General features: G+C 41.7%; 1 protein-coding gene across 1 annotated transcript in view; it reads left to right on the top strand.

Annotated features, from left to right (window-relative positions):
• The first annotated feature begins 6,843 nt into the window (after positions 1–6,843).
• Glys (glycogen [starch] synthase) overlaps positions 6,844–27,228 on the top strand; it is a 44,886-nt gene continuing 24,501 nt past the window's right edge. The window contains exon 1 of the mRNA XM_080272622.1: positions 6,844–7,010. Within this exon, the coding sequence (XP_080128748.1) occupies positions 6,881–7,010 (130 nt within the window). The 5' untranslated portion in view covers positions 6,844–6,880. The remainder of the gene's footprint in view (positions 7,011–27,228) is intronic.

Here is a 27,228-nt window from a genome sequence, read left to right on the forward strand (position 1 = left end):
TAATCCCGTAAGGGGTGGCCATTTGACTATGAGTTATTTATTTTACGGGGAGGGGCACTAACCCTCCACCAACCCACTTTATGACACGTAGGGAGCACGTACTGTATGGTTTGGTTATATGGTTACCACCCAGCGCTGTAAATGGTTTCTTGGCTTACAGGATGCAATGTGATAATAGAAAATATTGGTTGGTGTCCTATAAATTAGAAAGCTCACGGAAAGATTGTTTGCAGGTCCATTGCAAGTCGAAAGAAAATACGAAAATAAAAACGCATGTTTTGCAAAGAAAAGAGCTTTGAACTGGTTCATAGCTACACACTTAACAATAATGATGACAGTTGTAGGGTTACAGATACTGTGGAACTGTTTGTACCAATAGTTATCATCATCCTCATAACCATCATCTTAATTTTCCATTATCAGCATCATTATCATCATCATCGTCTTAGCCCTATTTTCCAGTCATAAATAGAATGAGTAGGACCTAAAGCCATCAAGTAGGAGAAACACGCCGTTTTTTTTTATTTATTTATTTAATTTCGTGTATGACTGGAACTGTGTATGGCGACTCTAACCAAAAAAGGCGTGTTGAAATTGTTGTGTCTCTTTTAAAATAGAATTTGGGGTGTCAGTAAATTTTCTGTGCAATAGAACATCTGAAGTTAGCAGAGTGAGATGTGACTGTGAAACGTGTGTGTGTGTGTGTGTGTGTGTGTGTGTGTGTGTGTGTGTGTGTGTAGCAATGTGAGGTGCAGTTGTGAGGTTGGTCAATGTGAAGTGAGAATGAGATATGTGAGCTCTGTGGCAGCGTAAGATGTGACTGTGTAATGTGACAGTAAGAAATATGGTAGCGTTTTTCTGCTCAACAACTGTACATCTCAAACACCTTCTTCGAGTCATAAGTGTGCTGTGGTCTCGCCACATATCTATCTATCTATCTATCTATCTATTTATCTATTTATACATGCAAAGACACACCATAGGAAAATTTTGCATAGTTACGAACACAGCAGCTGGATTGTGGTGATGGTTGTGGTGGAGACGATGTGGCTACATGTGTCGTGGAATATATAAAAGAACTGACAGATCCAGAACAGAAAGGGTAGACCGAGAACCAGATGGAATGATAAAGTAATATAGCATATGAGGGGATGGCGATGTTGCAAAAAGTGTGTTGCAGTGGAGGAGAGCGCAGTATGAGAAATGAGTGACTGGGAGAGGAAAGTTCTGAATGAGAAATGAGTGATTGGGAGATGAGTTAGGCCGAGAACCATATGGAATGATAAAGAACTGAAGTTTGTGGTGGAGGGGGCATGATAGTGGCATAGCTGGGATAAGAAGGGGTAGACCGAGAAGCATACGGAATTATAAAGAGGTATGTGAGGGAGAGGGCGTGAGAGTAGGATGTTTGGAAGAAGAAAAGGAAATTCAAGAACCCGAAGGAATAATAAAATAATGGGGTATATGAGGAAAGGGGTATGAGAGAAGGATGGCTAGGAGAGGAAGGGGTAGATCGAGAACGAGGTGGAAGGACAAGGAGGAGGAATATAATGAGGGGGTGTGGATTGTACTTGACAACCCCACCTCAACACTCCATCTACATTCCACACGTCCTCTTTCACAAGCAGATAGATAGATAGATAGACTGATGGGTAAATAGACGCAAATAAATACACAGACACAGATAGATAGATAGATGAGTAGAGACAGACAGAGAGACAGTCGATCAGAAGACGGATAGATAACTATGTAAGGAAGGGTGGCGTGGCGTGGGCGGATCATTACTGAGTAGGGACGGAAATATCTGGAGGTCTCAATGTCGAGGTCATCAATCACATCATAATGATATCAGGTAATAGATTGATAAATAGATTGGCAGACTATTACAGGCTTCATTATAGACTACGAGCTCATTGGCTACATAATGAGATAGACAAGTAGGCAGACTGTGAGAACATTACTATTTTCTATCACCTAATATTTTAGTTGTTATGTATCCAGTACAGGAATACATTGTTCTGCTATAGCACTGGAGATAAGCAGCCTACATCTCTCTCTCTCTCTCTCTCTCTCTCTCTCTCTCTCTATCTATCTATCTCTCTCTCTCTCCGTGTGTGTGTGTGTGTGTGTGTGTGTGTGTGTGTGTGTGTGTGTGTGTGTGTGTGTGTGTGTGTGTGTGTGTGTGTGTGTACCATGTGACCTTCTGGTTAGTATCACCCATCTCATCCAAGATTCAGTTGCTGGAGGTTACTGTGTGTGTGTGTGTGTGTGTGTGTGTGTGTGTGTGTGTGTGTGTGTGTGTGTGTGTGCACTTATTTGTTTAGGTGGATATGTCTGAATAGGTGCATTATGTCTGGCTATACTGTAGGTATGTTTCATATATAACTATATGCATGCGCCCGCGCGTGCGTGCATGTTTGTATATACCTGTGTCCATACCTATATATGTGTGTGTGTGTGTGTGTGTGTGTGTGTGTGTGCGCGGTAGTGCTTGTGCATATGTGTGCGTGTGTGCCTATATGTTTATGAATGTACAGCATGTGTGCTTGTATGTGAGCACATTTCTGTTATTATGATTGCGATCTAAGAGGCAGAACGATGTGAAAGGACGAGGTGGGGGAGTATATTTCATGAGCGAAGGTGGTGATGGTATGACAAGACAAAATAAATAACTAAATAAGACTAAAACCTCAGCGTTAGCAACATGTAGTCTACACCTTACATCTATACTCTACCGTATAGATAGTTTATGTCTCACCTGCTATACCTGCCTGACCTAAACTCTTCCCTTCCTACTTACCACCCTAAGAGAGAGAGAAAGAGAGGGGGGGAGGGGGAGGTTCGGCGTGGGAGATACAGTACAGTAGTTGCTGAGTGGGGACAAGGACGCCTGGAGGCTGTTTTGTCAAGGTCACTCTCCACAGGATGCAACGAAACGAGAGAGAGAGAGAGAGAGAGAGAGAGAGAGATTCCATGAAAGCTAATACTGGATTACTGAAATTATGGATTTGCAATTAGTACCCTTCCAGTTTGATAAAGATTCTTAATTCTGTTAGCCCATGTTGTGCAGCCTACTGGAAAAGTTGATGCATTTTGATGATGATGATGGTGGTGGTGGTGGTGGTGGTGGTGGTGGTGGTGGCAATAATGATAATGAATGATGGTAACAGTGATGACAAATGATGACAACAGCGATGATGAATAATGACAATAATACTGATGTTTCTAATGTCGTTGACTGATGAATGAATAATGACGTTATGTACTGATGATAAATATGAACAGATTCCAGTTAACTCGAAACACAATAACAGTTTTAACACTGTGACTTACTCTCAGCTGAACAAGATAGTCCGGTATTATCTAGAATGCTGAACTGGAGTTGTCCCGTCCCGTCAACGATAGGGTAGTGGTGACTGTTATTAACAACTTCAGACTCCTATAAGTCACTCTCTGCTGAATAAAATCACCTTCCTTTAGCCGAAACAAAAGGCTAAAGCTGACCGACCATAAGAGGGTTGATTTTTGAGATTCGTAATTATTAAAATTATATGTACTAGCAGGGGTACCCGGAGTTGTCGGGCCGAAAAGGTGAACACTCTAAACCTATTTGTTCTATTTCAGTCTTTCTTTCTACTCCAAAAAGATCATGTACCTCTTATGCTTTTGAAGAGGGATTATAAGAGGTCCAGTAACTTTCTATTTCAGCTTTCGCAGACTAACGCACAGTATTTGTGCACACTTGTTTACTATTACCAGTGACCTCAAATGACCTCGGAGGTCAACCTCACATAGCCTATGTCCGAACTGGCGGTCATGTGAGTACCCATGCCAAAAAATGGGCTGCTGGGTCCAGTCGTTCGAACGTGTATTGCAGTGACCTCATATGACCTCCGACTAGTGACCTCAAATGACCTTGAAGGTCAACCTCACATAGTCTATGTCCGAACTGGAGGTCATGTGAGTCTACATGCCAAAAATTGGGCTGCAGAGTTCCCGACGTTGCCCAGGCCAAAAAGGCGAACACGCTACCGGTGACCTCAAATGACCTAGATCTGAATTTTGACCCCTTTAAACCATCCTTGGGTCACCCTGATTCAGGATATATATTGATCTGGGGGTCTCTGGCCCTTGTTTTGGGCGCCACTGACGGACAAACAAACAAACAATCAAACAAACAAAAGTATTGACCCTCGTGTGGTGTGGTGCGGTGAGGATCTATCCATTCTTCCCTTGGGGTTGAGATGCGAATGAATGTGCGTGTGCGTGTGTGTGGATCAGTAAATTAGGAGTGCGTCGTCCTTTCTCGGCTACCTCCTTCTCTTTGGGGGAATCAGCCTAGGTATATATATATATATATATATATATATATATATATATATATATATATATATATATATATATATATATATATATATATATATATATATATATATATCTTTAGACCAGGAATACTAGAGCTGACCGACCAATAGCCAGCTATTTTCGAGATTCGCCAGTTTGTGAAAATTTCTAGACCATGAATACTGATAGCGAAATAGGGTAAATTCGAGAGATGGGAATTTTATATAAATGTAGACCAGGATGTGTGGCTGAACTATGGGATTATATTTGCACCAACTGCTAACCGTACTATATTACTCTGTTCACTTTCCGCATCCGGCTGTGTTGGTCCCTCGTGTGTTGTTTTTACCACGAATGCACTGGAATCATGAGAAACCATACCACACTACCATCCTGTACCACACTATTGTATTACCTAGCACGCCACACCACACCAATCCACCTCCCAGTACTATTTCACAGACCACCATCCTCAGCAGGGTGTTAGGTGGGGGCGCCTATCATCCACTCACTCAGTGTAGTGCTCTCTACTTCTTCCTTCATATCTGTTATTCTTGTTCAAAGCCTGTCCTCCTCTCCTCCTATTTCTTCCATCTTTTCTGTCACTATTTATTAGTCTTCTCTCCACTTCACATGCCTCTGCACTGAGTGACAAGCCAAATGGTTTCCTGTAACTCAAGAAACCGTTTACTACAGTGGATGGTAACCACATAGCCAAATAAAGGGGTGATGTGGAGCTTACTAAGTTGTCCCTGTTGAAATGGGTGGAGAGACGCTTATGCGGCCTCCACCCAGGAATCAAATCTCTCACAACAATAATCATACTCCTCACTGCACTACGAGTACCCCAGACCATTTCCCTGCACCACACTACTCTTACCTTACTCTACACTACCATTCTGCATCTCTTTACACCACAACCTTGCACCACTGTCATCTTCCACCACAGCATCATCCTACATCACACCACATCCTGCCCCACTCAGCACAACACCACCTCCCTATACCACACCATCCTACACCATTCCACCCCATAACAGCACCCTGCATGGCACCACACCACCATTCTACATTATTCCACACCAAAACTCTCCGCCACTGTTACCATGCATCACGCCACACTGTATTCTTACCCAAGTTCACACCACCACCCCACACCATCCCATACCATTACCCCGCACCACCCCACATCATCACTCCTCACCACCCCACATCATCACCCATCACCACCCCACACCATCACCCCGCACCACCCCACACCATCAACCCGCCTCACCCCACAACATCACCCTGCATCACCTCATACCACCATCTCGTACCAACCCACACCATCACCTTGCACCACCCCACACCATCATCTTCCACTATCTCGCACCATCACTCCGCACCATCCCACACCACCACCCCAGCACCACCCCACACTACTACCCCACACCCTCCCACACCACCACCCCGCACCCTCCCACGCCACCACCCCGTACCCTCCCATGCCACCACCCCGCACCCTCCCACACCACTACCCCGCACCCTCCTGCGCCACCACCCCACACCACCTCCCAGCACCGTCTCTCACCACCACCCCTGCACTATCCCGCACCACCACCCAGCATCAATCTATACCACCACCCGGGACCCTTTCACTGTTCACACCACCCTACACCATCACCCTGCACCACCCCACATCACCACCCAGCACCATACAACCCTAGACCATTCCATACTACCACCCTGCATCACGTCACACCATACTACACCACCTCCCAGTACCACACACTATTTCTCTATACCTCATCACCACCATCACCATCACACCACAGCACACCACAACATAATACCACACCATACCACCACCTTATATCCACTCCACCACCTTTCACCAGAACACACCATTATAAAAATACACCAGACCACACCACCACTCTGCATCTCCCATTTCTTTACCATCGCCTTTCCTTTTCTTTCTCCCAGCACCAAGTCGCATCCGGCCAGGCCAATGTATTTCTGTAAGTATTTCTCAAGTCGAGCAAACGTCTTCCTGCAGGGAGGCGGAAGGGACAGGAGTTTTGAGCTACCCGGCATATATTGATTTTCCTGTCCACCGCAGGCACGAAAATGCCCATTCGCAAATTTATCTCAAACCTGTTCCGCTTTAGGCCTCTGGGTGATGCTGTTTATGGCTAACCTGATACGGGAAAATCGTATCCTGGGATGAATGACGTTTGGCAGGTTGGAGGGTAAATCTCAAGGTTACTCTATTTTCTTACTCTTGATTTCCTTCCAGATGGTTTTGTACCGTTACCAGTAGAAAGTTTACATGTCTCAAAATCAATATATTTCATACCTCGGTTGGTATGTGAGAACTGTGATATTGTGGGATATATAGGTCAATGTCTGGGGATAAATCGGCGTATCTGGCGCGAGGTGGCATCGCTTATGTCTTAGCAGAGTTACGGACACCACCGCCAGAGGTCCGTCAGTGTGCCGGTGGTCCCAGTTGCGAGTGTGTAGTGTTGGCCCTCTTCCTTCACCTGCTACCATGTCTCGAGTGGCGAAACGCTTTTATCGTGTTGACAGCTTACATGGCCTGGATAATCTAGATCGTGGGGAATCCGCGTCGCAGGAGAACCGCTGGGTGTTTGAAGTTAGTCATGAGGCGGCGAATAAAGGTAGGGGCCAAGTGATGTACTCGCATCTTACTAGATCACTCGGTGGAGCCTTCTCTCACCTCCACTCGCACACCTCAGCCTGATTTTATTTTTCCTGAAGGGCCTGCTTTAATGAACGTTAAGTATGCAGGTAATTAAAGAAATATACAGGTATTACGAATGTGATGATGCTCGGCCAATTATAGTGCGAGTAGTTAGATGAAATGTTATATAAAAGCCAAGTTTAGATGGTAGTGACTTAAGAATAGGCCTTACCATCTTTAACTGTGAAATTACATTAATCGCAGATGGTTTGGGAGAACAGATATTACTTTATTATTAAATTATATAAATAACATGTAGGCTGTAGTAAATTAGGAATATTTTATTGTTTTGTATGGCCACTCATTCATTACCTACATATGCAGATTTAATGTAACTTGTATGGTTGTCTATAAAATTTTGAGTAAGAGCCTAAAAAAAAAAAAAAAAAAAAAAAAGTAAACGGCAGGCTACTACTTTGTACATTCAAGCAGTTACATGAATATTAGCATTAGCACCTGTAAGCTATGCTGATCAAGGTTTCACAATTTTACACCCGCGTGCGGTGTGTGGAGGTGTATTGTATGGCTGACGTGTGTGTGTGTGTGTGTGTGTGTGTGTGTGTGAGCAATATAATTCAAACAGTTTGTGTCCTATTTGGACCAAACTTGGTGGAAGAGTTGGGGGTCAGCCAAGAAGTAAGCTATGTAAGTTTGACAACAACAGATCAGGGGTCAAGGTCGCAGGGCAATGTCAACTCAAATAGTTTTGATCAGATTTAGACCAAACTTGGTGGAAGGGTTGAGGGTTAACCACGGGTGAAATGACTCGATTGTGAAAGCAGTTAGTCAAAGGGCAAGATCAAAGTTTGGTGGAATATTTGAGGACCAATTGAGGATGAAGTACCGGGTAATCCGATTTTGAGAACAGTTCATCGAAGGTTAAGGTCAGCCCTCAGGGCTGAAAGTGTTGCATTTTCTGAATGCTCCCTCTGGTTTAACGTTTAGAATGACAAGTTTATTATTATTATTATTTGCTAGCATTGGACGATAGCTGCAGATAGTGTTCCTTCATGTTAAAGTGGGAGCAGTTAAATGGTACGAGAAAAGCTGGTATGTATAGTAAGTCACCGATAACAATGATCGCTGGTTTTACAAGTCTACCCACATATTCAGTTTTCACCGTAAGTCCAATGTCATGTTTTATATAAGTTATCACCAGACCATATTCTTCTGTTTAGGACAAATGACCTTTTTCAAACTGATTAATTCTACCAGCAGACGATTTCGATCAGCATGGGGTAACTGAATGACTAGGATTAGTTACATAGGAGGTGGAAGGTCTTACTAATTTGTTCTGATTCCATGAATAATCAGGATTTACATGGTGGGTGGATAGTCTTACCGGAAGCGTTGTGTTCAGTTTAAAGGTGTGTGTGTATATATATATAATATATATATACATATATATATATATATATATATATATATATATATATATATATATATATATATCCACTGGACACAAGTGCTACTTCAGCATGTTTTTTCACTTTCCTTGTTTCTTAATCCTATCTTCTCCATTCTCAGTAAAGGAAGTAGGGTTAGGATGGTGATGGTGAAGGGCGGTATTAAGAAAGAATAGTGTGAGACGAAAGTAGCACCAGACGACGTTCCTTACTGAAGAGAATTGTATCAGAGGGATGCATGAAACTTATGACCTGCAGTGGGGATGAAGCTGCCTCGCTCTAGCTTGTCATGGTCAGAACAGCTCCAGTATTCTGTTCCAGCAACGCCAGACTTACAGCTAAGAATGAGTGTTGGAGTCTGAGTGTTAATACTGGTTACATGGTTGGGACAGGTCGAGCATTTTTTTCCAGTTAAGTCTTATGATTTTAGTCAGATGGCCGTGAGTCAAAGGACCCTGCGTGTAGTAGTAATGATCAGACCAATCAGACGATTTTTTTTATATATTTTTATAGGCCTGAGAGAAGCCTTAGGAGTCGGAGAGTTGGTGTTGTCATGTAGTGAGGGTGAAACCTAAGAGGAACCGAGGGTGAGGGAGGGCTAGCGGAACACACCCAGCCCCCTAGCCAGTCACAGGCCCGGGTGTGGATGACATCACGGGATACACGGCCTCCTAGTGGTGGATTTGGGGAGAGGGGGACAAGTGAAGGGAGACCAGTGTATGGGGGATCTGGGGTTCGCGTGTAGCCACTTTCACCGCTATATAGTCGAATTTACAGTACACCACCACCATCATCATCATATTAGTAGTATTACTATGGACTACCCACCAATGTAAATGGCGTGGGTAAGATTGTAAAACTGTTGAAAGTAATGAAGAAATCAATAGTGTTGAAGTGAGCACAGATGCACCGTAAGCTTCAGCTGGTGGTAGCTTTTATTACGTGGCGGGTGGTTATAATCTTTCCCTAGTTTTATTGTATGTTTTCCTCGATAATATTCTCAAGGAAGATAATTCTTTTTTCTCCATTCCCCAAGTACAACAAAACTTTTTCAATTATACCTACTGGTAATGATCTTGGCTAATAGTACTGTGCCTATAGTCAACATATAAGCCGTGATGCACACGCTTTTTTTTTTTTTTTTAATGCCGGTGATAAATTTATGTAGCCATTGTTAATTAATTTCATATTATCGCCGAACCTTACTCCACTGATACTTTTTCTACATCCGCTGATAAATAAAAAATGAAACAAGAGGTCTCCCCAAGGGGGGAATTTCACCAGCCGTCAGCCGATACATATATAGCGCGTCTCGGAATATGGCCTTGACCTTGACCTACTTTCACCAATTTCGAACTCGTAGGAAATTTTCATCCCTACTACAGACCTGTTTAATTTTATGATGATATCTTGAACGGTTGCGAAGTTATCGAGGTAACAGACACACAGACCTTGACCTACTTTCACCAGTTTCGAACTCGTGATCGATTTTTTTTTCCCTACCACACATCTGTAAAATTTTGTGATGATACGTTGAGCGGTTGCGAAGATGTGCCAACAGACACACAGACAAACTGAAAACAATATCAACTTCGCTGTCGCGACTGGAAAAAATAATAAAGTTTGGTAGTAGGCCATGTGGGGTAGGCGGGCACCGGAATTGTGAACCTCGAGGGAAGGTGTGGAGCAGAGAGGAGGGAGGGACGGAGAGGGTAGAGGGCGAGGAGATGACTGGACACTGTGAGGAGGGAGGGACGGGGAGAGGAGAGGGAGTGTTTGTGAACGGAGGGAGGGAGGTTGAGGGGAGGGGAGCGGGGATGGGACACGATGTAGGGTTGGCAGAGGCAGGGAGAGGAAGTAACAAGGAGACGACAGAGAGTGGCAAGGGGCAGGGAGAGGATAGGAGTGGGTGAGGGAAAGGGAACGGACTAGAGAGTGGTGGAGCGAGGGGTAGGGACTGGGAGAGTATGGTGGTGGTAGGGGAATGAGAAGCGAGGGTGAGCGAGAGTTGCCAGGTAAGTACATGTTGCCAATGCGGTGGCGGAAAAGTGTTTTCATGAAGGCTTCGACCAGCACACTTTTATCGTAAATGTTCATTGTGACCTAATCAAACACACACTTTCAGACAACCAAATCATTCATGCAACGTGACAGATAATATAACGTTGGAAATGTCGAAGAATAAGATGGAAAATTAAGTCTTGAGACGAAAAATCGACGAAACGAACTGTTAAAATGCGGTTTCCTGTCCAAATACGTGCTTATCAAGAGCTCATACAATCTGGGAAAAGTTCATGAGCTTTTCCGGCTCGATAACAACTGCACCGCTGAGCGAAAGTTTTGACACAGGTGTTGAAAATAGACCACACAGTTTTACGTAAAGGTGCTCGTAGCTCGGGTACAAAGGCATGTATATTCCAAGCTACTGCAATAGTCATCTTTCATATTATGTCATCTGTCGTTATGGCAGTAAAGATACTGGAATTTATTTTTCGTTCGAAATTACTGTTGATTTACATATTAGCTAGTCTTAGGTGAAAGTGAAAATGTCGTGATTTTGAGAGGGGGGGAGGAGTAGCCTGTGGATGCAGAAATGTGTGTGTGTGTGTGTGTGTGTGTGCAAGATCATGAAAGGCGTCTGAACGAGCGGACCAAGACCTTCATATATTACCCTAGTGAAAGTTGCAGACGACCAAGTGAACACGGGTGCAACTTTTTCTTGATGTTGACTAAATAAGGCGGAGATAGTGCAAGTAAGGAGGTTCATTTGTGTATGATATTTATTCATTTATTTACTTCTATTTTACTTTTTCCGGGTAAACCTTTTCATTGGTTAGTTTAGATAGAGTTAATACCGGTAGGAATTCAGATTTATTTACTGAATATACTTATTTAATTTTACATTATTTTATTTTTTATTAAAGACTGGATGGATGAGACTGCCTTATAGAGAGTGACGACTGAAAGCCTCGTACCCTGGCTGAACAGGTTTTGTGAATTTGCAATAAGACAGAGACGGTGTTTGAAGGTTACTAGGTGTGTGCGCGTGGGGGGGAGAGGATGCAAGGTGTGTAGGTTAATTGAGTGTTTGGTCAGAGATAATAGGCCTGTGAGCTGTGGTGATGTGATAAGAGCCAATATTAGCTGTGGTGTCAACTTTGTGTGTGGAGGAAATGTGGTAGTGGTGGTGGTAATGACTAACTGTGACTGTTCTCCCAATATAGCCTCTTATTTTTACCGGTAGTCTGCTCACACTTCCGCTCCTCCTCTTACGTAACCTCTACAGTAAGTGCTCTTATTCTCGCTGGTTTAGGAGGCTTCCTTGCACCTCTTCGTTACGACGATATACTTTTTTACTCAAACTTGGCCTAAAATTACCAGCCCATCTTGAATACCGGTTCCGAGTTATAACAAGAGGATGATACTAGTTAATGATGCTACTGATGAAGAAATTTTTGGAAAGGCTGTAGAACCATAGTAGGCTATTGTTTCAAACCACTGAGTTACGTGAAGATGCAAAGAATAGGATTCTAGTCAAAGTTCACATAAACTGACTATTTCTGTCTTAGGGTCGTATTTCTTTGGCACCGGAGGCTTCGTAGGACCTTTTTCTTAGCGATTTGGGGCTGGAGAGGGACCCCTTCAAGTGGAAGCATCGGTTATGTGGTTCCTCTACCCGGTCCAGACGTCCCTCAACTCCCTCCCTGTCCCTCAGAGGATGGTGGACTGCAGGATAAGGGGAACTTTAACCTGCGGTCCACCGACTTCAAATTCCAGGTGAAATTTGGGCCATAACTACTACCACTTAGCGATTTTCCTTGTGTATTACACCCTCATATCGGCTTCTATTTTACTAGCCTCCTTTTAATAGCGACATAGCTTGGGTCAGCAACATGTATGAGGACAATGAGACTTAGGTGAGGAATATGTCGCTGAAAAGTCCAACGAAAGTCAAGCCAGCGAGATTACGGCATTGAGCCAACCAGAAGGGTCCAAAAATTTACTGTTTACAAATTAGGCTAAGTGATTTGCCGTTGTGTACAAATAAATTAGGCAGAGTAATTCATAATATTGACAAGGACAGTGGGCTACCTAGTCATAATTGTTTAGTTAAGTTTCCTACGTGTGTGTGTGGAGAGAGAGAGAGAGAGAGAGAGAGAGAGAGAGAGAGAGAGAGAGAGAACGGTGTGTGTGTGTGTGTGTGTGTGTGAGGCTATTTTTTTCGTTATTCTGTTGCGTGAGGTAGTGAGTTGATATATACAGTATATATTGGAGCTGATTTGTGGAACTGTGTAGCTTAAGTTATTCACTGGGCGCTTTGTGTTACGATTTATATTGAGACTGTGTGCTTTGAGTGAGTTATTTTTACCTACCTCTGCTCTATTTTCAGGTCCATTCGTAATATATATATATATATATATATATATAGAGAGAGAGAGAGAGAGAGAGAGAGAGAGAAGCTTAATGTGTGGACGTCTGCGTTATTTTAAGGTAGACGTTAATGTAGATTCATGTGGTTGTGTAAGTTATTCTGAATTTGCGTTATTATTTTAAGTGTTAAGGTCATTTTTTCTCGTGATTTTATTCAGCCTCTTGGAAACCTGTAGGCTACTTACCAGAGTAGAAATGAATATCAGTTTTCTATCTTTGGCAAAATTTTTGAGAGAAGTACACTGTGTGTGTGTGTGTGTGTGTGTGTGTGTGTGTGTGTGTGTGTGTGTAGCGAGAGAGAGAGAGAGAGAGAGAGAGAGAGAGAGAGAGAGAGAGAGATCCTTACATTGGGTAGGATATTCTGTCAGCAAAAGATATGGAAACCTGTGTGTCAGGTGGATCTGAACTGGAGAGAGAGAGAGAGAGAGAGAGAGAGAGAGAGAGAGAGAGCTAGGAGGAAGAGAGAAGATGAGGGAGAGAACGAATGGGAGACAGTGACAGAGAGAAGACAGGAAAGAAAATTAGGAGAAGAGGGAAGGGAGGGTGTCGGAGGGAAGGATAAATGGAAATAGCTTTGGAGAGATGGGAAGGGAAAGGAAGCGTGGAGAAAGGAAAAGAGAAATGAGGACAGATGAAAGAGGAGGAGACTGTAATATTAAATGACTATCGCAGTTTTGCTCTGTACTCTGTACCCATCCTTCCCGGGAAACTTAAATAAAATAAAAGTAGTTGTACAGAAGGTTCAGGAGCTAAATTAGACACTGAGTACTGAGACTATTTCATTCACTGGTGGCAAAATAAAATTAATAGGATCAGAGAGTTATGATTTGACAAAGCGTAACACTCACACATTCACATAGGCTAATCGGGGCCTAGACTCCCTTAGGATAAAGATATTCTTGCATAATGGTCACAAACAGGATTAGTAATAGTTAGTCTGACGAAATGTAAGATTCACAGATGCACATTCTCAGGGACTGGATTTTAGAGGAAAGACTACCATATATATATGGATGGCAAAATAAATGTGGATATTGTAAATAGTTATGGTATGACAAAGTAGACCCACTGATGCTCGTAATCAGAGACTGGACCGTAGAAAATTGAGACCGCCTAATAGATTGATGGCTAAATGCATAGTTTTTAAATATTTGTTGATCGATTGCATGTAGATAAGGCTTACAGTCATGGCATGTACGGCTAATTATAAACAGAATCATGTTCACATTTCTAGAAATATTGGACGAAAATAATCGTACTTTTAACTTCATGAAAAGAAAGGAAGATGTAAAAGAAGGGAAAAATACGAGAGAAGGGGGAGTAAGATGGAGAGGAGATGAAAGGGAAGATAAGTAAAAGAGAAAGGGTTAGAGGGTGAAGGGAAACTGCGTCAGAAAGGGAAAGGGAGAGAGGGGCAAAGGTTGTGAGGTCAGATTTGGTAGTCAAGGACCGGGTTAGAGAGAGAGAGAGAGAGAGAGAGAGAATCTACCCCTTGCAGTCTGGCACCAAACCTGTTTTACTTATTTCTACCGCCAGACTCCTTAGAGAGAGAGAGAGAGAGAGAGAGAGAGAGAGAGAGAGAGAGAGAGAGAGAGAGAGGATTATGTTAAAAGGTCAGTGTGTCCTCTATGCCCGTCGTAATAGCTGTGTTGGTGCCAGTAGGGTGACCTCATATGTTTTAGTTACCCTCTGTCGACATTTGGCACGGTTTTTGTTATGGTTAAAAATAATAATAATAATAATGGTAATAATAATAATGGTAATAATGATAATGATGTCAATAATAGAAAGACTATTATTATTAATATCATTATTCTTATTATTATATTCTTCTTCTTCTTCTTCTTCTTCTTCTTCTTCTTCTTCTTATTATTATTATTATTATTATTACATAACTTACTGGGAAAGAGATATTGCATTGCTTAGTCTGGGGAACAATTCAATGGAGAGATGTCAGGGAGTTCAAGTGTCCCTTATAGTTCTTGGTTCGTGAGTGGGTGTGGATATACAGTAGGTGCTCTTCGCTGGGACACTACTTTTTTATCTTTCTAATCTGTTACAACTTGTTTGCCTTTAACAGTGCTATTGGGCCAGGGAAATGTAGAGCCCCCAATCACAGCCGGGTCAGGGATGGGGGATGGACCCTACCATAGCAGGGTCACAAGTGGGAGGTTGCCCCTACCTTCTGCTTCAGGCGATGGAACGTCTTTCTACATTAGAAACAGACTATGGCTTTCAATCGATATAATAGCAGGGTTGTTTAAATCCACTGTTTATATCATTACGCAAAACATAATTATCAGGCAGGCACATGATAGACACGTGGACGGGCGTTCCCACGTCCTTGGTGTCAGTGCATCACTGATGCTGGACGCAATCATTTGTCATGTAGGTAGATGTTCAACAGCGACTGACAGACACGTGGCCAGACGCTCCCAGGTTCCTTGATATCAGACAATGCAACTCTTAAGCTGAACGCAATCGTTTACCTTGAACTCAAACGTTATAGCTAAAGTTTGACTCTTTCGCACTGTACATTGGAAAAAATTGTATTGGATGCTTTGTTGGGACGAAGAAAGTGAAAATCCAGAATTTATAATAGCTTTGTCTTGATTTTCTGCAAATCTATAAAGTGAAAATACCTCACAGCCAATTCCCTTTCTCGTGATTTAAGAATAAACTACTCAGGCTGCAAGCGTATAACCTGTATTATATTTATTCAAATTCGAATCATGGCTGTGAAAATTTACCTTAGTACAATTTTTGCTTCAAGAGAAAAGCGCAGTAAATTACGTTCTCTCTCTCTCTCTCTCTCTCTCTCTCTCTCTCTCTCTCTCTCTCTCTCTCTCTCTCACTCTCTCTCAAATAAAGTCAGCTCTAAAGCATACTGGTTCCCTGGTGGCAGAGGACGACACTACCCACAAACACCGTCCACCAACAGGGAAGTAATAAAACCAATAATTTCTGGTCAGTTTTGCACGTGTGTGTGTGTGTGTGTGTGTGTGTGTGTGTGTGTGTGTGTGTGTGTGTGTGTGTGTGTGTGTGTGCTTATTTCAGTATGTATAATGAATGTGTATGTATTTATTTGTTTGTGTTTGTTTATGTGCGTGTATGTGTACGTTCCATTCTGTCGGTATATGCATTGTGTTTGTGTATTCCTTAGGTGTGAGACATTCTATCTCTGTCTGTATGTATGCATGGATGTGTGTGCTTATCTCAGTCTGCATTGTGTGTGTGTGTGTGTGTGTGTGTGTGTGTGTGTGTGTGTGTGTGTGTGTGTGTGTGTGTGTGTGTGTGTGTGTGTGTCTGCCGTCAGCGCCCAGACTCGTCTCATTCAGGCCCTTAATTAGTTTGCATTTTTCCGTCTCTGTCTCTCTCTCTCTCCCTTTCGACACCCATGGCCACATCATGCACCTTCAGGAGTTACAGATTCTCTCTTTCCTGCTTCTCCTCATCATTTATTTTTATTTCATTACTGTTCTCCCAATATAGCCTCTTATTTTTACCGGTAGTCTGCTCGCACTTCCTCTCCTCCTCTTACGTAACCTCTACAGTAAGTGCTCTTATTCTCGCTGGTTTAGGAGGCTTCCTTGCACCTCTTCGTTACGACGGTATACCTTTTTACTCAAACTTGGCCTAAAATTACCATCCCTTCATCTTGCATACCGGTACCGAGTTATAACAAGAGGATCATGGCTGTGAAAATTTACCTTAGTACAATTTTTGCTTCAAGAGAAAAGTGCAGTAAATTACGTTGTCTCTGTCTCTGTCTCTGTCTCTGTCTGTCTGTCTGTCTGTCTCTCTCTCTCTCTCTCTCTCTCTCTCTCTTGGAAGAACTAGTTAGAATGCAGCTTTTGTAACAATTCCTTCCCGAGTGTGTGGAAATATCCTTACCCTGCTTTTTCTTTTTATATAGGGAAAAAAAAGCACAACCAACTTGAGATAAATGTTCTGCAAAGTGGCTGAGGAGACTACAAGACTGGCTTTTAATCTGTCTTATATGTTCACCTCCAGCTCTGAAAAGTGAAAATACCAGTAATTTCTGCCTTTTCTCATTTATAAGTATAGTGTAATTATATAATATGCAGGCTTTTCGTAACTGAGGAAGTCGACTTATAAGATGTTTTAAGAAGAGAAGTGCTGGGGACTGGAAGATTGTCACAAACTTTTATTAGTAACAACAAATTAGATAAGGAAATACGTGTTCAAAGCTTCCTTTTTTTTTTTTTTTTTTTTATTGTGGTGTATCGGTATCTGCAGCAAGTTTTTACCAGGAAAGAGGCGATGTAAAAATGCAAGATAAAACTATACCAGTCGATTTTTATACAACATTATTATTATTTATTGCTGTTACTTTTTATTTCCCTGCTTCCCCCAGAAACGTATCGGTAGTTAGAATTTAGATTGGGACGGTGATGATGGTGGTGGTGGTGGTGTCAAGTGTAGTTCTAAGATGCACTCTTTCGTAGCTTAGAAAAAAATCAAGAAAAATTTTTAAGATGTTTTGCCAGAAAGAGGAAGCAAAACAAAGCGACGTGCAGACGACACAAGGCATCGGATGGAAGGAGGAGGGATGGAGGGAGGTACGAGAAAGAGGAGGGTGGGAGGGAAAGTAGATGGGAAGGAAAGATGGTAGGAATAGGGAAAAGAATGGAGGGTATTAGAGCTGTTCGAAGAGGGGTAGAAAGAAGGACGAAGAGGAGGTATTAAAGGAGGGAAGGAGGACTCCTGGGAAAGGAGGGGAGACGGAGGAGGGATGAAAGAAATAGGTGGCAGAGAGAGAGAGAGAGAGAGAGAGAGAGAGAGGGAGCAACCGGATTTGTGACTAGGTTAACCCACTCTCTTCCTCCCCTCACTCTAAACTTATTTGTTTATTTCTCCTGAAGGTTTCTGGTCTTAGCATGTTTCAAGGTTTCGTCTTCTTCTTTGCCTTATATTATTGTTATTATTATTATTATTACTACTACTACTACTACTACTACTACTACTACTATGTCATCCTGTCCTGTTATTATCGTCATTGTCGTTGTTATCATTGTTCTTGCTGCTGTTGCTGTATTATTATTATTATTATTATTATTATTATTATTATTATTATTATTATTATCGTCGTCGTCATCCTACTGTTGTATATTCGCTGTTGCATCCCAAACATGAGAACGTACCGTAACAAGAAAATGGCAATATTATCAGGATGGCTAGAGATACAGACCACCCTCCATTCACTCGCCATTCCAACATAGCCTACACATCCATATTGGCCTCCCAGCTCGTTCACCATCTGCCCCTCCTTCAGCTGGAGTTTTATTACGGTCAACATTCACTTACTCTCTCTCTCTCTCTCTCTCTCTCTCTCTCTCTCTTATGTATATATATATATATAATCTATCTCTATATATCCTATCTATCTTGTCCCGATCTATCTGTCCGTCAGTTGCCCGAAACCGCATCCTGAGAGGGTTGACCCTCATAAAAAAAATCCCTTGGCATTTCAGTCCCTACTCAGTAATGACGCCTGCCAACACCACCACCCTCCCTCGTATGCACACAGACACGTGCCTTGCCTCGCCATCTCTGCATTGGCCCTCTCCGTCACCCTTTCACAACAATGAAGTAACGCAAGAGTCTATTTAATTCTTGCTGTCTGGATGATTTTATTCTTCAGGATCTACACTTCAGTGTAACTTCTGAAGCGGTCAAAGTTGAATAAAATCGCCGGTAGATAGTACAGGTAAAAAAAAAAAATAGAAATAGCTACGGTTTTAGATTGAAAAGGTTGAACACTGCATATTCCTCTACTTCATTCCATCCCAGCACCCTTCCAGCTCACTCTTCTTTTCTTTCAATACTGTGACGTCTTTTATGTTTTACTCAATATCACTAAGCATTTTTTTTTTTTTTTAATGATAATTTCGTTGTGCAAGAGGCCGGAGACGTACAGAAATTTTTCTGCACTGTAAATCGTGTTATCTCTCGGCGCTTTTAATTAACTCAGGATAGATTTCACAAGATGGAGGAGACAGACGTAGCCTTTCTTATGTCTCACTGCCAAGGCACTGTCCCGAACTCATTAAAGTATCCTGGGAAAATAAAGCACTAACTATTACATACGGCACCGGCCCAAAGAGCTTAGGGAATGTCGTAGCACTTTTTCCTGGATGATTTATTTTACTCATCGTCAGAGGAGATTTCGTAACATGTCCTCGGCGACTAGTTATTATTATTATTATTTTTTATTCAAGGGATATTTTGTAACAATTCTTCCTTTGCGACTTATTTTGCTTTTATCTACACAGGATATTTCGTAACAACTCATCCTCGGCGATTCATTTTGCATCCATCTTCACGGAAGATTTCGTAACCCTGAGACTCTCCCTTAGCTAAACGGTATCTTCAAAAGAACAGGAATAATAAATAAAAATGTACAGTACATCTGTCACTGGACAAAAAAAAAAAAAATTATTCAGCGTAGGAAAACGAGAGAGAGAGAGAGAGAGAGAGAGAGAGAGATGATGATGATGATGATGGAGACAAAAACTGTTCGAGAAGAAGCCGCATTTTGTGTGTGTGTGTGTGTGTGTGTGCATCTTAGCAAAATACCGTAGCTGTCGTCCCTAGTAACCCTAGTGCGGTCGACAGGCATAAATCTCTTACTAGGATAATGAAGCTGTAGCTTAAGAATATACCGGTATAACTGGAGATAAGATGGATAAAACAGAAAGCGCCTTTGTCTGATGATAAGAGCCATGTCGACACAAATGATTGATTAGTTTAAAATGCCTGTTATCAGAGCGCTTGAACACGAGAAAAAAACGGAGGAAATATTAAAAATAATCTTAATGAATTTCTATATTTACATAGTCTCCAAGCCAGATAACACCTGGCCTCCACCTGAATAAAATTGCTTAACTTTAACAGAAATAAAAGCCAGAGGTGTCTGGTCATGAGAGTTTTGGGTGACGGTATTGGCACCCGCAAACACTTGTGACTCGCTCCCTTTAATAAAATTGTTTACCTCCAGTTGGAATAATGTACTAGTGTTGTCGTAAACTTGAGAGTTAATGTTGTAGTATTAACACTTAGGTTTTTGTAACTTACTCACAGTTGAATAAATCATCTAATCAAACCTGGAATAAAATAAGAGTTATTACGATCATGAGGGAGTTAATGGTGATATTATGAACACTTTTAAGGTCATGCGCCCACTCAGCTGAATGAAATCGTCGAAAGTTAGCTGGAACAAAACACAGATACAAAGAGCTATTCTGATCATGAGATAGTCAGTCAACAGAAGTCAATTTGTCTTTTTTTTTTTTTTTTTTCCCTACTTCAGTATCAACTCCTGTCTGGTTGAAAGTTTTCTGCAGCCGCATGCTTGAAGGCAAACGTTATATATGCAGTCATGTACAGTTTACTGTATGAGTGAGGGCATACGTTCCGTACCGGTATACACAAGAAGTCTTATACACAGCTTAAGGTTACTGTTGGAGTGAAGGCAAACGTATATAAGTCTTATACACAGCTTAAGCTTACTGTATATGTGAAGGCAAATGTATATACAAGCTGTTTTATATATAATTTGTGCTAAGTGTATGAGTGAGGTAAGCGTACAAACAACCTTATAAACAGCTTAAGCTTATTGTATGAGTAAAAGCAAACGCATATACAAGAAGTTTTATTCTACTGTACAGCATAAGAGAATGCATAAATACGGACCCAAGATTACAGAGCCTGGGATACCAACTGCTGACAGCCGAGAGGAACCTCTTCATTATGAGCACGTCTCTCGTAGTTGTAGTAGTAGTAGTAGTGGTAGCAGTAGTGGTAATACCTCTAGAGACGATTTATTTCAACTTCAGGGAAGCCTCTTGTACCGTCCGACAATCGGCGTAATCTGCTGAATCCTATGACTACTTTATTCTAGCAACATCAAGGCAATTATGTAAAGTTCAGGAAGACCTGGAGGAGTTAGAGGTGCCATTTTCCCTCCACTACTATAGTTTTCTGGTAGTAAGACTAAAAAAAAAAGAAAAAAAAAGTACGTCCTCTGACTTAGGGGTTAATCCAGTCATTATGATGTGCCTTGATTTAGTCTTACTGTTGCCAAGTGTGTGTGTGTGTGTGTGTGTGTGTGTGTGTGTGTGTGTGTGTGTGTGTGTGTGTGTGTGTGTGTGTGTGTGTGTGTGTGTGTGTGTGTGTGTGTGTGTGTGTGTGTGTGCTTGCGTGCCGTCTTACACTATATATCTGAGAGCGGCCCTTGTCTACGGAGAAAGCGAAGGACCCAAGATCTAGAGCCTGCAGAACCTCTTCTGTACAAATGGAATTTGACAGAAATAAAAAATTAAATTCATTCATACCACAATGACCAGGAGGCGACGTACTTCACTCCCGAAGAGATTTACTGCACCACACCACACCACACCACACAACACAACACAACACCACACCACACCACACCACACCACACTACACTACACTACACTACACTACACTACACTACACTACACTACACTACACCACACCACACCACACTACACCAGGGGCATTAACCGAAGGGCCCCGAAACTCCCCCTTCTAGTACTTTACCACTTAGGTCTATTCTACCTTCCTTGCATTTTGCGTTAGTCTGATGAAGGTAGCTAACCCACTACGTCGTTATCACTGAATCATTTAGTCGAGAATGATTTGATCACCTTGAAAGCTGCAATCGGCTTATCAAAATTCTCTAATGATATCCTGAAGAAAATGCCAAGCGTGTAGAGAGGAGAGTAACGGGTTCATGAGAGAGAGAGAGAGAGAGAGAGAGAGAGAGAGAGAGAGAGAGAGAGAGAGAGACCACTACGATGACATTCATGTAATCTCTCTTACCTCCAGACGATTTTGTTCAGCAGGGATAATGAAGCCTGTATGAATCAAATCGTCTCAAAGCAGCAAGAATAAATTGCAACATACATCATCTGAGTGAAAGTGCATTGTTGTGACTCAGAATGGGGCGTGAGAAGGCTAAATATATCGATGAAATTTTATTCCGATCTTGCTGCCTCCAGACGATCGTATTTAAGGCAGGGACCACTCTTATTGAAAGGGTTAGATCAGAAGATAAAATGACGATCAGAAGGCGAGATGTGTGAGACCTCAATTTGTTGATGACTAATTCTGTTCTTGCTTGCGGCTGACGTCTGAGAGAGAGAGAGAGAGAGAGAGAGAGAGAGAGAGAGAGAGAGAGAGAGAGAGAGAGAAGGGGAAGGGGAGGAAGGAAGGAAGGGGGGGAGAGGAGGGAGGAAGGAAGGAAGGAAGGAAGGAAGGAAGGAAAGAAGGGAGGGGGGACAAGGGGAAACCTCGTCGTAGTGAAGAGAATACATGAGGGAAAAAAAAAAAAAGTACTGATCGGAATGCGTCACGTGCATGCCTAAAATTATCGATGAGTTTATTTCTTGCTAGCGCCAGACAAAAGTATATATCCGACTTGGAGAGGATGATGCCTAAATTTATCAGTGAGCAAGCTAGACAACCACGAGCACCTGCCATCTGAGTGATAAAAAAAAAAAAAAAAAAGTATCGTGATCAGTGCCTAGTCGAAAGTTAGATGTATTTTTTACAGCAAAGACAAGGCAAGGAGAGTGCTTAAACCTGCCGTGTCCCATGTTCATCCTTAAAAAAGAGGAGGAGGTTAAGTACAACCCCGAGCTCATGTACATGTACCTACTTAAATTACTTCAAGTTGAAGTTGCCCATCTCGTGCTGGCCACCATCCTCCTTGCGGGAAATAGGGAGATAACGGGCGTTTCTATAACCAGGCAGCTCCATCGCCAAGTTGCATCGATTTCACCACATTAAGGCGTCCCTCCCCAGCATCAAGTTAAAATACAAAAAGATATAGAAGATCTCCCCTGCGACGAGTAAAATAGTTTGGAGATAAAGTCTTATAAAAAAATGCCTCCTTTGACTGAAAGAACCAGAGATAAATTTAAAGATAAATCGTACAGATTAGATAGACGTAATGGCCATGAGAAATATGTTGCCGGGCGCAGGTACGATGGTGATGTGAGACAGATCCAGAACGAAGATGAAAGTTAATAGATTACTCAAGTATCTTTGGGCCGTATTCTGGATGACAGGAATCGTAACAGCTCTTTTTTTGCGGTTTATTTTGCTTATTAAAACTTTACTTTCTCTCGTATGAGATACAGATAGATGGGTAGATAGATAGATAGGTGGTAGGTAGGTATGAAGATAAACATGTACGTATAGTATTATAGTATGGAAAGTTGCCGTCAGTAACACAGACGAGGATATTCAGATATAATTTGCAAAGTAAATCGCCAAGGAAGATGTGTTACGAAATTTCCAGATCCATTTAGAATACAACTCTGGTGAGAGACTGAAGAGAGGAAGACGAGAACTATATGTAAGGACTAAAAAAAAAAAAAATAAAAAAAAAGTATGGAAAAGACTTCTCTGAGAGAATGATTAGAAGCACGAAGGATCATGAATACGGATAACTGATTTTTGCTGAGTTCCAGTCTTTCCTTAGAACACGACACGCAGCAGCCTAATTTACATCCAGAGTCCCATTTATAGTGTTGTTAGTTGGAATGATAACAAAGAAGGCATATCGGTGATCGTTGCTAAGGAATAACAAACGAAAAATTGAAGAAGAATGGCATCAATCTTTTCATGTTCAGGACAAGTCTGGGATTCTGTTCTAGCTATTACGAGACGTAATCAGCCATCTTTTGGTCAAGACAACTCTACAGGTAGTATTGTATTCAAGTTAACGCCAGATGATACGGTCAACTGAGGGTGTCATAAAATCCGTAATGTTTCCCAGATTTTTTTTTTTTTTTCCCCAATGACAACCCCAAAGCCTTTTACCTGCCCTCGTGACCCATTTCGTTGGCACAGGTAGTTGAAACAGTTAATTGTAGCGATTGTAAGAAAAATATTGTAGTGATTGTAAGGAAAGTGTTTTATATCAAAGTTATTGAATAACTAAGAGAATTATTATTATTTTTTTTTTTTTTGTCTGACAAAATGAAAGTGTGTTTTAAACTGTAATGAAAATGGGACAGGATTACAATATCCAGTAGATGAAAACTTTTTTTTTTTTTTGGTGGATGAGGTTTTGCATTTTTTTTTAGGAGGGAGGGAGTTGTTAGGGGGACATGGCAGAGCAATTATCGTAGTGTACTGTACCGTGTTCTGAGTAGTTTTCGACATAGAGTAACTCCAACTCTTTAGCGATGTATTCTGCACATTTGCTTCACAATATTCACATGTTGATGGAAACCACCGACATGCCTGAAAAACGCTCACGTAAATAGAAATACACTAGTTCGGAATGAAACAGCCCTTGCCTGTATTTAATTTGGGTTGTGGTTGTTAACGCCAAAACGCTGACGTGTGATGAAGCGTGAAAAGTAGGAGGGTTGTTGGGCCCCAGGGAACGAGCTAGCCCGGAACAACTTCAAATACGCACTTCCTTGTTTTAGTCTCGATCGTCACAAAACCTTAAAACTTCTTGTTTTTTGAGACAAATTGCTGGAAAAGGGAAAACTACCTTGTGAGCTTCCCGAGTCATAACAAGCTTAGATATCCTTGAGCTGCGTCCTAGATTGAGAATACAGGAGGCTTTCAAAGCGTGGCTTCTGTGCTGGACTTTCACGGAGATCTGTACGTTCTTCATGGAATCATATTTTTGAAATATTCTTTTTTTTTTTGCTTCATTTTTTGTTTCCCTTTTATTTACAGTATTTGTACTTATATTCATTTTTTTTAATCACTTACTTATTTTTTTTTTCTTGTTAAAGTTTAACCGCAAGACCTTCCTGCATCCCTCGGCAACATTGTTGTAACCGGGAACTTGGTCGGAAGTGTGTTTGAAAGGCTTGAGGTGTGTGTGTGTGTGTGTGTGTGTGTGTGTGTGTGTGTGCTCTCCTTCCAAGCCAGTACTCTCCAGTCATTGCAGTTTATAGATCGCCAAGCCTCACGCGACGTGAGGGTCAGTCCTGGGGTTGACCAAGGTCTAGTTTGAACTGGACCTTGGGGTTGACTTGGCCGCAGTTAACCTCTGTACTTCGATAACGTTTACTATTATTATTATTATTATTATTATTATTATATTCTTTACCACCAGACGACTTATTCAGCTTAGGGGTGGCTTTTCACAGTGGACGTATTAACCCTCCACTCTTATGATGTAGTACTTCATTTCATTCTTGCTACCTCCAGATGGTTTTATTTAGCTTTGGAGAGATGTATTAAACTCGGGAGTAAGATAAGGCATCATTAATCCCTTAATTACTAGGGACGCTCTCCTAGTTGCATAAAATCGTCTAGAGGTAGCAAGAATGTCAGTGAAACTTGTCATCGGACTAAAGGGTTAATATCAAGTTACAGTGAGGACAAGAGGAGACGTCCTTGAGGAGCGACGAATAGGACTGGCCAGACATATATAAAGTTTGTTTCCTGCTTGTCCCTCTTCATCCCGCAATACAACTGGGGACCTAAATGTAACATGTATTGTTGTGGGTCTTATTCTAGGGGAAGATTGGGATTAGCAAAATAAATTACTTTCTTTAATGACCCTCGTGCAGTTGCTATCCACTGATTGATCAGACGAATATACTGTATATACTGTATAGAAAGACAGATAGATAGATAGATAGATAGATATATCCCATTGCCTCTTACAGTGCCTCGAAGTGGAATGACTGGGGATATGAGAGGAGGGTTGGGACTGGATAGTCTCCCAAGGTTGAATAAAAGGGAAAGGGGGACAAGTAAGGGGAAAAAAAAAACTACGAACAAGTCATTATATACCGGTATATATATATATATATATATATATATATATATATATATATATATATATATATATACACACTCACACACACACACACACACACACACATTTACACACTATGGTAGCAAGTATATATCCAAGATTTCTGTGTGTGTGTGTGTGTGTGTGTAGCAACAACCTTGTGAGGGACCAGTGTTCACCCTCTTGAGCTGGACTAGTTAAATAAAAAAAAAGTCGCTACATAAATTAAGCCGTGTTGGCTCGTTATGTTGTGTGTCTGGGTGGCGGTGCATGTGGTGTGTGTCTTGCCCCTCCCTCATCCTTTTTGTCAATCCCTCATCCATCTTATTCCTCCCTCACCCCTCTTGTCCCTCATCCACCTTATCACTGTTGTTCATGATTTTTCTCACCCCTGTGTGGCTGCCTGTGTGTCATTTTGTACTTTAAATGGATTACAGAAAAACGTATGGGATATGAAAGGTAACAGCCAATCCCACATTACACCTTTCGAAGTGTAGGGTCCCGAGGCTAGGGTCCCATAGTCCAGAACATTTAAGGGTAGATGATCAGCCTACATCTTTTAATAGCATTACTTGATCGAATATCTCCAGTAACCTCTTGGGGATGGAACTTAGGCGCATAACAGTTGGGCCGTCACTCCGACTAGGGCGTTCAAACCACATGTCCAAAAGAAGCTTTAATGTGATCTGCTTGGTGGTAAATTAGTGGGAATATTTCTGTAGTCCCGAGTATGATATGATGATATTTTATTCTGTTTTGGTGAACATAAGCCAAAGGGCCATGTTGGCTTAACCCCATGAGAAACGATGACGTATTTCTCACTATTATGAGGCTACCACCAAACAATATTATTCCACTTTGGAAGGACATCTAGTAGTGAAAGGGTTAATGAATAAAATATGCAAGTATAAGATTCTTGAGAAATTGCAGGTTATTCCAGGGCTAATTTTGAATGAAAAATGCTTTATTAACATACTGTATGTCCAATTCACTGTCTTTACTGAACTACAGTTTCTGATGACAGTATGGGCAACTCAAATATTAACGTAGAATAACCCGATGTTTCTCAGAATCTCGCGAGACCCCTGGTTCACCCCTCAGTTACAAAGCAAACGTCGCCTTAAAACACACACACACACACACACACACACACACACACATATTCTTCATGGCACCCTTACCTCCCGTCACCCTCACCTTCATTTCTTCCAAAGCCATTATCCCTAGATTCATCCTACAAGTATAGTCACCTAGCTAGCTTCGTATTCTCATGGGTCAGGAGTTATGTACTCGGGGTGAAGGAGTTCAGCTTACACACTTTTTTCCCCTCATCCCAGAAGGGTCGTATTTTAAGTGACTTTGGATATTTCGTAACACCTCTTCCTCAGCTGTTTATTCTGCACATTACATATTGATATATTTTGTTGCGGTACGTTATTGATTCATATTAAGCCGATATTAAAAAAAGACAA

Source organism: Coenobita brevimanus, chromosome 51, assembly GCF_032717465.1.
Source record: "Coenobita brevimanus isolate Jiangsu-jjx chromosome 51, ASM3271746v2, whole genome shotgun sequence".
In the NCBI taxonomy this organism is placed as follows: domain Eukaryota; kingdom Metazoa; phylum Arthropoda; class Malacostraca; order Decapoda; family Coenobitidae; genus Coenobita; species Coenobita brevimanus.